We start from the raw sequence: 13,816 nt of genomic DNA on the forward strand, positions 1-13,816 counted from the left end.
CAATGTTTTTTTTATTTTATCTGTTTTCGTTGCTTGATTCACAGCTCTGTGTTCCAAAGAAAGACAGGATGCTAGTAAGGAAAAATGTGTTTTGCAGTGCTCAGCTCTTTTTTTTTTTTTTTTTTTTTATCGCTGTCTTTGCAGCAGTTTTGCTCGTAATTTTATTGTTAGCATGACTTTTGGTGTGGATTTTGTTCCCTTCAGCTTAACAACACCCTGTAAATCAATGCGGTGTAATTATGGGCCCTTCAGCTGAGGATGTCAGCAGGGGGCTCCTTGTGTGTTTTAAATTAGAAGTATTAGTAGATTTAAATTTCTGTGTAAGAGTTAAAACGTTTTTTTGTTTATTTTTGCCAACTTTACACTTGACCCACACATCATTCAGGGATATTTTGGGGACGCCTGGAACGTGTTCGATGCCCTGGTAGTCATTGGCAGCATAGTAGACATTGTTCTGAGTGAAATCGATGTAAGTAAATTCAGCTACCGTTTGCCTCGCAGCTTTTTCGTCCTCTTCCTCCTCTGGTTCAGCAATGCTTCTGGCAGGTTTCTGCAGCAGAGCTACCACTTTTTGTTTTCAGTCTGATCCTTCCTAACGCTTTATTTCTGTTTCTCTTTCTCCTCCCCTGATCCTGCCATTTGAACTTTTTTTTTTTTTTCATTTTTATTTCAAATTCCTTTCCGATTTTATCCGTCTGACTGCTTCCATATTCTCCTGTTCACTGTCTTTCATTGCCCTTTTTACCCTTAAATGTTGCCTCCAACAGCACTATTTTGCTGATGCTTGGAACACATTTGATGCCTTAATTGTTGTTGGTAGCGTCGTCGATATTGCTATCACTGAAGTTAACGTAAGTATTACTTTTCTCTGACTCTAAAGTTAAACTGAACCCTTACAGAAAGCCAGATGGCTAATTTAAATGTGTTTAAGTTAAATAAATAGTTGTAATAGCCTTCTCATGTAGGCATTTATATTTAAATGTCACTGGCATTTAAATATAAATGCCATTGACATTGCGTAAATAATGTTAAAAGTGCACCACTGTTAGATTATCATAAAGCGCCATTGGCTGTTTTGTAAGCTTCAGTTTGACTTTCAAATAAACCTTTACAATCCCTTGCAAAAGTATTAGTGCCCCTTCAATTTAGTCAGATGTTGTTACATTACAGCCACATACTTCAATGTATTTTGTTTTAATTTTGTGTATTTGACCAAAACAAAGTAGTGACAATTTGTAAAGTGAAAGAAAAACGATATATGGTTATCTGTTTTTTTGTTTGTTTGTTTACAGATAAATATTTTTAAAAATGCATTTGCATTCAGACCTCTTTACCCTAAAAGCCCTAAATAAAATTTCACTACAACCATTTACTTTCAGAAGTCAACCAAATAGTAAAAAAAAAAAAAAAAAAAAAAAAAGCAACGTGTAGAACAAGCTTATAGTTTTCCACGAGCAAACATGAGGAAGGTGGTGCTTTGGTCAGATGAACTTGAATAAATTTGAACTTTCTGATTTGCATAAGAAATGCAGTAGGCATCATCTTGGACACACCATTTCCACAGAGAAACATGGTGGGGACAGAATCATGGTATGGTAACAGAGACAGGGAAGCTGATTAACTTCACTTCACTTATATTCAGTTTTGTTTTGGTGTATCACAAAGTGTCTCTCTAAAATGCATTGAAATATGTGATTGTAGCATAATAAATAGTAAGTTGAAGTTTAAGTGGTATGAACAGTGTATTTATTGTGTTGTATTTACATAGAATTTATTAACCTTCTCTACATGTTTTATTGTGACTATGGCTGTGTATCATGACTGCATATGTTATGTACATGATTGTTTACCTTGGAGTGTCACAGGAACTATTCACGTTTTTCTGTGATCTGAGGTCTGTGTTCGGTTCAGAATGGGATCTGTTTATGATTTGGTAATCTAATTCTTGTTTTTATTCACTTTTTCCCCCCCATAGAAACTTGTAGAGGCAAGTATGGAAATAAAAAAATGTGGCTTGTGTGTAGCTGGTTGTTGATGACAACTTTATCTTTTGATCCCCTTTGCAGTTGGCTAAAAATGTAAATACTGACAGGATGAGAGAAAGTTGGTTAGGGTTTTCTTAAGAGCACACAAAATATTTTACTTTCCTTTTAAATTTATATCAAGAGCATAAATGACTTTTGGAACGGAAAAAATATTTTTCTTTCTGCAAAGACTAAATGTAAAGTGTTTTGGATTTCAGTTTAAGGCACTTGAATCTCAAGCTGTTCCTTGAAATCCTTAAAGACATACTTTTAGTGAAATATGCATGATTTTGAAAGCTATACGGTGTAGCTCATCATAAACAGCTAAGATTTTTTGAGTCAGGTTATGTGGAGTGGTTATGAGCAGTCTTTATGTTACCTGCAGTAAACAGCAGTATGAGTTGTCCAATATTGGAGAAACGGGGATTATCTATTGTTTACTATAAAAAGCAAAACAACCGCCTGCTGGAGCGGGGCTGGTGCCCAACATCTCTAAACTCAAAAACTAGCTAATTATAATTTTGTTCTGTTGTTTTTGTGGTCTGCACACATGTAAAAATGTGTTGGGGTGTTAAGATAATTAACGCTTCTTCAAGTATGATAATGTAGCCAACATAACTTAATTTCCTTGTAAATCAGTTTTTTGGACATGCAAAAAAAATAACACACATTATGATCCTCTCAGTCTAGGAGGCTAAATCATTTATGTATCTCTACAATTAAGTTAATGCAAAAACTGTTCAGATATTCTATGACTCAGCAAAAACATTACTTAGTCTTATTTTATGGCCTACAGAAGCTCTGTCTAAAAATAAACCACTCACAATAAAATAGTGAATGCTTGAACTGGCAGCAACCTATGCTGTTTTTATTCATTCAGCTAAAATATTCTTCAGTACATGATGGCACTCCTATATACTTTATTCCCCAGATGGTTTTAAAATCACCTTGGATTTTTCATAAACCCGCATAATAAAAATTTGGGATTGCCCGCATATAGACATGAGAAGATAAGAAACAGTGTCCCAGCATCTTCAAGTTCCCTGATTAAAAAGCACATTTGCCACAACAGTGGAGACTTTCTGAACAGTAAGGCAGTGTTAAAGCTATTCAAATACATTCACTTGTTAAAAGGGAAGCCATTTTGCGATGTTACGTTTCCATCAGAAGGTCATTCAATTGACTCTGAGGTAAGAACTTATCTTTACCTCAAAAAATCCATGAGACAACTGCAGGTAAGATGCCGCCTGCCAATAAATACTCCACAAAACCTCACCAATTTATCAGTCCCTCCCAAATAATCACGTTCAGACTTCAACGACTTTAACCCTCTTCTTCCCTTCCCGAGTGCTCTCATGTCTGAGCTGCAGTGCTGTTTTTCTGGAGTAACAATCAGTGTTTTTGAGTGTTGCATGACTGTGTTAATGAACACTAACTTTGCCTAAAAGAACAAATCATTGTGAGTTTTCAGGTTCTCTGTGTTATGCATGTGTGTTTAACATGTGTTCAGTGTTTAATCCAGCTGTGAGTGTGTGTAGGATTGAGGTTGCTGTGAATTTCACAAGGGCGTTCATGTTTCAAACACACTTTTCATGACATTTATTTCTGTGTTACCTGCACGCCTGTCTTTAACTGAATGTTTCATGTAATCGTACCAGCTGATGTGTTGTGTGTTTGCCTTGTACATCGTCCATGTTTCCAGCTTTTTTTCCAGGCATGAGTTAAACAGCCTTTTAGGATTCTGGCCTGAACTCACTAATTGCATGTTGGTGGGTCAGACAGTCATCTCATAACCTACCATCCTTTCCACATCTGCCTCTCACAGATGACAGCCGCCCAAACAGTCCCTACCCTTCCGGTCAGTGTTTTCCATAGAGCCTTGTGAAGTTTGTGCTTTTTGTTGGTTTGTTTGTTTGCTTGCTGTCCCCATTACTTTTTTTTCTCCAGACAGAATGGCCCTGGAGTTAAAACTAAGAAATTCTGCACAACATTAAGGATAACATAAACAAAATTATTATTATTATCATTATTATTATTATTAAACTAAAGATGGGATTTTCTTCAAAGCGTTAATGATGTTCTTACCTTAAAGTTGTGTGAGAAACTGTGGCTTTGCTTACAGCTGATACTTTTGGGAATGGATCAAGTCATGTAGTGACCTGGAAGTAATTCAGTTGCAACCGACTAGACAAATCAAATCAAACGAAGGATCTTAGCACATGTTGCTATAAAAATGCACAATTTGAGGATTGGCTAATTAGAAGCATCTTTTTTAGCATTTTCCTATTGAATGTGAACGACGCCAGCTGAGTCTGAGGTTCTTTGATGATCTTGTGTTTGTGTCTCTTTGAGTGACTGTTTCTGTGTTTTGTTCTGTCTCTCTGTAGTGAGCTCTTAAAGCTCTGAATGGAGCACATGTGTAGCGCAGGTGTGTAGACTCCAGTCAGGTGCATGAACTCTGCCACAGTAACTGTCTCTGTTTTTTTTCCTCTTTTCTCCCTTTTCACTTTCCTGCTTCATTATTTTAAGGTGCATTTTAATAAATTAGAAAATCATCAAAATGGTAATTTATTCCAGTGATTTGGTTCAAAAGGAGAAACTCCTTTGTTAGATAGATTCGTTTGTCCAATATATCACATTAATGTGTGAAGATTTTATGTAATGGTGAACACATTCCTGACAGATGGTCAGCAGACATACATTGATCCCCTTCATAAGGAGGGAGAACCAAAAAGGTAATTCCTAAGCAACAGGATACTGTATCCAATCATAATAATGTAAAGTTGAGTGAAAGGAAAATGTTTGGCTGTAGAAAAAGGTCCACAAACAGCAGGGGTAACTGAGGCATTAAGTTACCCCTTGATCCAACATTCAAGGTGTTGGATCAATTTAGAACTGAGCCATCACAGATACTCAAATCCTGGACATGAGCTATAGCTGGTACATCCTTTGTGTTAGGGTACTTCTGACCAGAGTTAACAGTATTTAACTTGGGACAATGGAAATTTATTATAGAAATCAAGGTTCCAGAGTGTGGAGGAAAAGTGAAGAAGCACAGGATCCACTTTGCTTTAAATTCAAAGTGAAGTTTCCACAACTAGAGATGATTAAAACCACAGAGAAGCTGTTGAGGATGCATTGTCATCAAGACGATCAGAAATACCAAAACAAGTAAATCAGAAAAGCTAAATGCTGCCTTTAGAGGAACCTATGATTCCTGGAAGCATTGATGTATTTTTTGCTGATACCTTTGCAAAACATAATACTTGAATTTCTAAGAAACTAAATTTTGTTAGCTGTCCATCATAATCACCAAAACTAACGCAAGTAAAGTGATGACGTATATCTCTCCCAATCTTTCCTATAGCCAACTTTCACTTTTTCAATGGATTGAATTAATTTTTACTTACTGAGAGGCACCTGTATATTGCTTTATCTTCTGTCCCAGCATTTTTCTCAGTTGCTTGCCTCTTCCTCTTCCTCTCTTGTTTTCTCTCTTCCCTTTGTGTCGCTCACCTGTATCTCTCTGCACCGGACTGTGAGAGCGCCCTGCTGTGGCTCTTTAATTTCAGGGCACTACTGGTATGCATGGTTTGCTGCTTTGCTCTGAGGTCACCACTGGCTCTAAATCATTTGAATGTTTTGCGCGTGTGCGTGCAGTGCTACCCCAGCGATGTGGTGACGCAGAACGCATGCCCCATTAACGCCGTGGCCAGGATTACCTAAAGAACCTCCTCGAGCTAATTCTGAGATGCTTTTATTTTTAGTTAAATCATCTCCGTTTATTTCTGCAACTCATGCTGACGGTTTGTTATGCTGAGGAATTGGAATGACGCCGCCTCTGTCTGGAGTATTTTTTGTTTGTTTTGTTTTCAGTGCTGAGCACTATAAAAAAAAAAATCACCTTTTCAGTATTTAAGAAAGCTTTCTTCAGTTTTAAAACATCATTGTGTCCATCCACACCACTTGTTGTCTTGAACCGTGACCCTTTGCAAATGTTTGCTCATGAATCAAAAAGTGTCTGTATGGGTGCAAATCTGTGTGAAAAATATTGAATTTTGTTGTGTAAAAGGATATGCAGTGCTCTGCAGATATCTTGAATGATTTAAGATTTTGCTGCCAAAATGCCAAATTTCTGGGGGGGGGTTTATACATCCTTGATTGATTATTCTACAGGCTCGCAGAAGGTCTATCAAGGTTTTATTTATTTATTTATCTGATATTTATTTATTTTTAAATCCTTCTTAGCCCAGATCTTGACTATTTTCAGAGATTTTTTTTCAGCCAATAAATGATTCCACCATAAAACAATTTAAACTTTCAACTAAGTTGCTGAGTCAAAGTAATTTAGTTCATCATTTAATTTCAGACTCATTTTTTTTGAAAGTACAGCTAATGTGAGAAGATTGTTAATATAAAGTGTTAAAAGCCCACAGTAAATGAGCAGTAGTATGTAGTTTAAGAATCAGTTTCCGTCACTCCTGATTAAAAGAGATAAAGATTGTTTCCAGAGGCTCAAACCACGAGTCTGGAAAGTTTGGTTTTGTGACTCAAGTTGGAGTCTGAAACTCAAGACTTCATCTTTTAGGGACAATAACAACGACTGCAACTTCCAAGGATGTGCATCATTAGGATATTTTAAAGTGTTAATATCACACAATTCCTCTAGTTTCAGAATGTCTTTGTCTTTGAAATACATTAACAATAACATTGTCACCTTTGCAAAGAGCAGATGTGGCTTTGCATAAGCTGTAGAGTAAAGCTGCTTTGAAAGAATAATTGATGATAGCATTTTTGCAGAGAAGTTTTTACTTTTGTCATAATCTAGTACACATTGCTCATTCTGTACCGTCATTAACGAAAAATGAAAAAAAGTAGCAAGAGTCTAAAAAAAAAAACTGAAATACTTCCTTAAAGCCCAGGGTACCATTTCAAAATGTTCCAAGAAAATATAACATCTGAATAATAAGTATTTTGAAACTATCCGGAGTGTGTTACATAGTTATAGATTTAACATGTTAATTTAGTTACCAAACAGATCCGCACATGTTAAGCTGGTTAACTTGTGCCTGCTTTAATGAACTATGCTCATATTTTATGGTTTTTGTATCCAGGAAGATAATTTTTCTGAAGTCCATTTGTCAGAATTTAAAACCAACAGGAGTTTATAATGAAAACACACAAGTTCAGGGTGTGTAAGAGCTGCTTTTATCACATCATCATTTCACAACATTTATGTGAGTTAGGACACTTACCATTAACATTGTTAAATCTCACCAAAGACATCTCTCCATGGTAACCATTTAGACCCATGAGTAGTGACCGCTACACTGGGGGGTTGTGATAAAGTTGTGTGCCAGTTGTACGTGTTAATAAGTCTTTTATTGTTGTTTGTCACTCTGATGTCTAATTGTTAAGTCCTGCATAATGTTAAGCTGACATCTTGTGTTGTGGAGTGTCTAGTTTCTCCATAATTTACTATTAAGATAATGCCTGCCAGTAAATAGAGTTTCCATAGATAAATACTTGTCTGTCTTTGTCCAAGATAATGCAGGAGACATGTTTGTCCTGTCAGATGAGAGGAGTAGTGATTTTGTTCTGTCTCCGTCTTCTAACTGACATTTGCTGGCGTTTTGTGGCAATAACTTCACATGTAACATGTTTGACCAAATATATGTGAGACCTGCAGGCTCTGTCTAAGTCATTAATACAGGTCTTTGATTTTAAAGCCAACGGAGACTCCTCAGGTGGATGAGATGGGGGTAAGATGCTTTGCCCCCCATGTCAGGGCCATGCCATGTTTGGATTTGCATTTCTTTTGTTATTCTGTCTTCTCATCCATTTTCATCGGTTGCTGATTTCAGCTTCATTTATCTTGTCATTTACATCGTCTTTACTATACTTTTCTGGCATCTGTTTCCTTAGTTTGTTTACATATATCCTCAGAACATTGGCTTGTTATTATTCCTAAATGTTTGGAGTTATTTGGAAGAAGGGGTGTCACTCAAACGTGACACTTGTCTCCTGTCGAGAGGGAGTGACTCTTCACGTTTGTACTGTTGACACGGCTTCATGGTCCCTGCCTCCGTTCTGGCGGCAGGTAGCAACCCATGGATGAGCCTCTGGGATCAGGTCACCCAGCTGTGACCTGTGAACCTCCCGGTCGACCCGCTTGGGTTGGTCCCACTGTGACTCCGCATGCAGTGACTCTGGACTGAGGGTGCCATGCTTGAATAGATATATCCTGTCAAGTATGGCAAGGTTTTTCTTCAGCATGCCTGCCTCCTTGCTTACTCCCCTTTTTAGGTCTGTACAGGAGCAGAGAACATGGCCGTGCTTTGAACACAGACCTGCAGAGACATATCGGCTACAGCTGCACTGCATTACAAACCTTATTACAGTTTTGGAAACTGCCTACCAGGGCTTTGCTCCAATTTCACAGTTGATTTCACGTATGAAAGTGCAGTGCTGCTTTGTTAGCCCATATATAACTGGTTTGAAGGTCTCCGCTCATCCAGCAAAGCACAGTCAGGCACTCTTGACTCAGTCAGTGCAGCGCTGATGTCATAATTATTGAAAATACGTTTTAATCTACAGAACACGGAGGACAGTGCTCGCATCTCCATCACTTTCTTTCGCCTGTTTCGCGTTATGCGGTTGGTCAAACTCCTCAGCAGAGGAGAGGGTATCCGCACATTGCTGTGGACTTTCATTAAGTCCTTCCAGGTGAGGTGGTATTTATGTTCAAGTAAAATAAAAAAAATAAAAGTTGACGTTACTCCTGTTTTACCTATTCTCTGTTTTTCAGGCTTTACCATACGTTGCTCTATTGATAGCCATGTTGTTTTTCATCTACGCTGTCATCGGCATGCAGGTTGGCATAGTTGATATTTCCCTTATTTTGCCTTTAAAAACCGTATTTAATTGGCATTTTATGTGACAGACCAACACAAAATAGTGTGTAATTGTGATGTTTCATAAAAAAGATACACTGACTTTTAAAAGAATCAGACAAAAGAAGGTTGCATTCGTTTAGCGTTTCTTGAATGACTACTTTTGAGGATAATATTTTGTTTATACAAATATAAATCTTTTTCTTGTATGTCTTTCAGCTTTGCACATGTAGAAAGTGAAGTCCATCCCATTCTTTTTAGCAAAATTGCTAAATCGTATGGAATGGACATAATTTCAGAGTAACAGTTTTCAGTTCTTTCCTCAAATTCTCAATTGGATTTAAGTCAAAACTTAAATCCAATTTTAGTGTATAAATCCTTTTGGGAAAACCATGAAATTGTTGCTCTGACTGGGTATTTTCTCATCCTTTTTAATCTCAACAGAAGCCTCAAATCTTCTGCTGCTTTTAACAAGTTTTCTTGCAACATTGTCCTGTATTTTGCCCAGGCTATCTTTTAGCTGCTATCCTTTCTGAAGAAAATCCATCCATCCATCCATTTTCTTTAAGCCCTTGTCCCTCTTGGCATTGGAAGGGGTGGTGGTGTCTATCTCCAGAGAATCGAACCCAGGACCTTCTTGCTGCAAGGCAACAGTGCTGCCTACTGCGCCTCTGAAGAAGATCATCGCAGCAAAATGTTCCCACTGCCAATTCACCATAGAGATTCTGTTCGGGGTGATGTGCAGTGTTAGTTTTGCACCAGATCTAGTATTTTGGTTTCTGTTCAAAGGTTTGAGTCTCTGACAGATATTTGGACTCGACATAAAGGCCAGATTTATGAAAAGAGTGACAAACATATGTTACCATTGTTCTCTTGCCTGCTTTCACAATAACGTGACATAATGTGGAAATGTTTAACAGGGATGAAGAATTTTGCAAAACACTTTGACTCAATGTGACAAAGAGTTGGTCTAGCTTAATTTCCAATAACATTTCTGTTTTTAGGTTTTCGGAAAGATTGCCATGGTCGATGGAACTCAAATTAACAGAAACAACAACTTCCAGACCTTCCCCCAGGCTGTGCTCCTTCTTTTTAGGTGTGTTATCTGCAGCCTTTAGAAAAATACCTTTGGTTTTTACACTTTCTAGGTGTTTAATATGCATCTGTTTTGTCTTCCTGCTTTCCAGGTGTGCCACAGGTGAGGCGTGGCAGGATATAATGTTGGCCTGTATGCCCGGGAAACTGTGTGACCCAGAGTCTGACTACAACCCCGGGGAGGAGATGACTTGTGGCAGTGGATTTGCAATCATTTATTTCATTACCTTCTACATGCTCTGTGCTTTCTTGGTACGTACATTTTCTTTACCGTGTTTGATTTCATTTAGTTATATTACTCTTTCGCAAACACACAGAGGGAATATTTTGTTATGCTGCATAAAATAGCAAAGGTTTGCAATGTGTTCACTCTTAAACAAAGCATTTAATGGTGCCATAGTGAGCAACCTTCAGTACAAGTTAGTCATGTTTTACATGAATGGCAGCCATTCACAGTTTGGGTGTTTTTTGGTTTTTTTTTATTTGCAACCATAAAATATGACAACAATATGTTGTAAAGGTTATGATACACTTTTCAAACTACTTTGTCCAATTCATGCAGATCATCAATTTGTTTGTGGCCGTCATTATGGACAACTTTGACTACTTGACACGTGATTGGTCAATTCTTGGTCCTCACCACCTGGATGAATTTAAGAGGATTTGGTCAGAGTATGATCCTGAGGCAAAGTATGTGTATTGTTCCAAATATCAGCTTCCTGTCACACTTTGACTCTTTAACTTGTTAAAGTGCTGTTTCTTGTCCTGCAGAGGAAGGATCAAACATCTCGATGTGGTGACATTGCTTCGTCGTATCCAGCCCCCTCTTGGATTTGGTAAACTGTGTCCTCACAGAGTAGCATGCAAGGTCTCTTTTTCTCTGTTCCTATTCATTAATGTCACTGAGAAAAAAAAAATGTTTTTTATGTTAAAAATCTGCACCTGCTTGACTTTTTCAGCGGCTGGTGGCCATGAACATGCCTCTCAACAGTGATGGGACGGTCATGTTTAATGCTACACTGTTTGCCCTGGTGCGCACGGCTCTGAAAATAAAAACCGAAGGTATGCACCTCACATGAATAATTTTATATGACTTTATAGCTATGAAGGGAATGAAAGAGGATGAAAGGTTTTCAACTATTTTATGAACTGCCTCTGAAAAATATTTGTGGCATTTATTTTATCTTGCATACATTATCATGTAGGTGTTATAACAGACGTTATGTTTTATTTGAAGAATTAAAACCGTATATTACTCCTTCCACAACTTGTTTGTTACATAAAACTCCATTTTGTTAACATTTTTGGTTGTGATATAAAAAAGTGGAAATTGTTAGAGGTTAAACACATTGCTAGGCACTTTATTATTTCAATAATTCATCTAGACACAGAGTTTGTTGTCAAGCTGTAATTTTTGGCAGGATTGCTGGTTTCTCACAGTGTTTTCTGTGATTCAGGTAACCTGGAACAGGCCAATGAAGAGCTGCGAGCCGTCATCAAGAAAATCTGGAAGAGAACTAGCATGAAGCTTCTGGACCAAGTGGTGCCTCCTGCTGGTGGTTAGTGAAACTGACTCAATAAACTCATACTTTATAAACGGCATGAAGAGAAGGACACACACATAAACACAATTTGCAGCCATTCTGTTCACATATTACTAAATGTTGTCATATGAAAGTTTGTTTGATGGAGACAAACCAATTTGTATCTGCTCTGCTCATGTTCTCCTGGTTGTCCTCTCAGCAGTTCGTCTTTTATATGTGTATTTTGTCCACAATCCTTCCTCCTGCCCTGGATGCTGATGGAGACCACTGACTATCTGCTGGGCTTTGGGTTGCATGGCCTTGTAGACCAATGTGCAAATGCATGCTTTCTCTCTCTCTATATATTTCTCTAACTAATACTCTCTGTCCCCTCTCTCTGTCTCTTGCTCTCTGACTCGCTCCGTTGTCTGACTTTCTTGTCTTTTACTCACCGCTTGAGCTTTTACAGCGTTATTCTCCTCTCACATATCTCTGTGTCCAAAAACTCTGTGGCACTTCAGAATATTCTGAAGCAGTTCTGTTTTAGGGTGGTGGCATGGAACTAGTGTTGCCTCTCTGTCCAATCTCTGTCCCCAGCGTGCTTGTTCAAAGTGACTCAGACCCCTGCTTCAGAATGATTCTCACGCTGTCTCACACACACACTTTAGTTCTGCAAAGAAATTTTTTAAAAAACAAAAAAACAATGCAAGATAACATCCATGCACAGCTTTCAACGTAGTATGCAGTGTTAGTACATTTTAGTATTAGGCATACATCGTGAAAAGAGATCTGTCGACATGTATGATGCTCAAAGTAGATCTGCATGTTTGCATGTGCAAAAGTAGAACATTTATTTGCAGTGGGTTGGAACACTTTGTTGCCTTCTAGTGAAAATAGCGTATAGTTTAAACATATTAGTTAAAAGTATTTATAATAAATGCTACAGATTTTCCATGATGGAAGATTTAAATCACTTCTATCTTTATAACTTCCCCCAAGGCACAAGCCCAGCTTATTTTATGGTCGTGAGTAAGAATTATTCTGACTTTAAGACTCTTGAAAAAATGTTTTTCGTCGATGGATTTTTTTTTTTTTACTCCATTTCTATTTTTGTAATTACTAAACTATGATCTAAAAGTAGTTTTAAATTGTTAAAAAAAAAAAAAACTGATTTGTTAGATCAACAGCTAAATTCAGCAATACTTAACATTTTACAGTGGATTCTGCTTTGATGACACGAAAAGTCCTTTTTGGAGTTCAGACTTTCGGAATCAGTGACATAAAGGAATAGAAGCAGGTTGTGTCTCTGTGTCAATAATTGTAGATAAAACACAGATTCATCCCATCAGTTAAGGCGCCTTTTCATGCCTGAGTGATTACTGCTTTAAAGTTAAACAGAAAGTAAAAGAAAAGACAATAACCTCTGAGCTGATATTCACTTAAAAATACAGTCAATTCCAAAGATTTAAGACTTTTGACCAGTACTATGCATTAATATGTTAAATTTACCTTTAAAAGCAATTCACATGCAAGAACATATTCAAAAAAGTTTTTTTTTCCCATTTTACATTTGTCAGGCAATTTCAGTTTATACACTATCAGTATGAATGTGTCTGACACACTGAGAACGCCTCTTCCATGCTTAGCTGAAACCTCAAAGGACGTGGGGGGAGGAAGGCCTCTCCTTCTCCCTCCCAGGCTGCTGTGTGTCGTGACCTGCTGACACAGGAAGCATTTGTGTGGTCTGTTCACTCAGATGATGAGGTAACCGTGGGGAAGTTCTATGCCACCTTCCTGATACAGGACTACTTTAGGAAATTCAAGAAACGTAAAGAGGAAGGCCTGGTGACTGCGCACCCTTCCCAGAACAACACAGCCATTGCCCTGCAGGTGAGTGCTTATGTGTTTCTGTGAGAGAATGATCTGTGTGGGCGTGTTTGTGGAGAAAGAAATGATCAATAAAAACTGTGAGAATGGATGTAATAAAAATGTAATCAAGTCTGTAACATGTCTTTTTATGTATTTCACTCAGATATCATCAAGTATGCTAATGTCTATGATTTATGATCCAGCAGGGCGTTCATGATCTTGGTGTACAGTATGAATTTGTTCCTGTGGTTTATGTGTCTCTAATTTGTGCCTTTGGTCCTCCTGTGTCTTTACATATCATACATGTTCATGTTAAGCATGTATCATTGTCTCGAGCACCACTTCATGGGTTTTCTGTGCATCACAGTTCACTTCTCATATAGTTCACAAAGCTTTGGCTCTTTATTTTAAT

The 13,816-nt window shown here is 37.7% G+C and overlaps 1 protein-coding gene across 13 annotated transcripts in view; it reads left to right on the plus strand.

Annotated features, from left to right (window-relative positions):
- cacna1da (calcium channel, voltage-dependent, L type, alpha 1D subunit, a) overlaps positions 1 to 13,816 on the plus strand; it is a 74,267-nt gene that overhangs the window by 46,583 nt on the left and 13,868 nt on the right. For 8 of the 13 annotated variants that reach the window (XM_044120844.1, XM_044120845.1, XM_044120846.1 and 5 more), the window contains 11 exons: positions 768 to 851; positions 7,754 to 7,786; positions 8,622 to 8,750; positions 8,833 to 8,898; positions 9,922 to 10,013; positions 10,105 to 10,264; positions 10,575 to 10,702; positions 10,784 to 10,880; positions 10,972 to 11,074; positions 11,470 to 11,571; positions 13,292 to 13,425. In XM_044120844.1, coding sequence (XP_043976779.1) covers positions 768 to 851; positions 7,754 to 7,786; positions 8,622 to 8,750; positions 8,833 to 8,898; positions 9,922 to 10,013; positions 10,105 to 10,264; positions 10,575 to 10,702; positions 10,784 to 10,880; positions 10,972 to 11,074; positions 11,470 to 11,571; positions 13,292 to 13,425 — 1,128 coding nt within the window. The remainder of the gene's footprint in view (positions 1 to 767; positions 852 to 7,753; positions 7,787 to 8,621; positions 8,751 to 8,832; positions 8,899 to 9,921; positions 10,014 to 10,104; positions 10,265 to 10,574; positions 10,703 to 10,783; positions 10,881 to 10,971; positions 11,075 to 11,469; positions 11,572 to 13,291; positions 13,426 to 13,816) is intronic. The other 5 variants (XM_044120847.1, XM_044120851.1, XM_044120852.1 and 2 more) reach the window with 1 other exon arrangement.

Source organism: Gambusia affinis, linkage group LG07 (assembly GCF_019740435.1).
Source record: "Gambusia affinis linkage group LG07, SWU_Gaff_1.0, whole genome shotgun sequence".
Lineage (NCBI taxonomy): Eukaryota > Metazoa > Chordata > Actinopteri > Cyprinodontiformes > Poeciliidae > Gambusia > Gambusia affinis.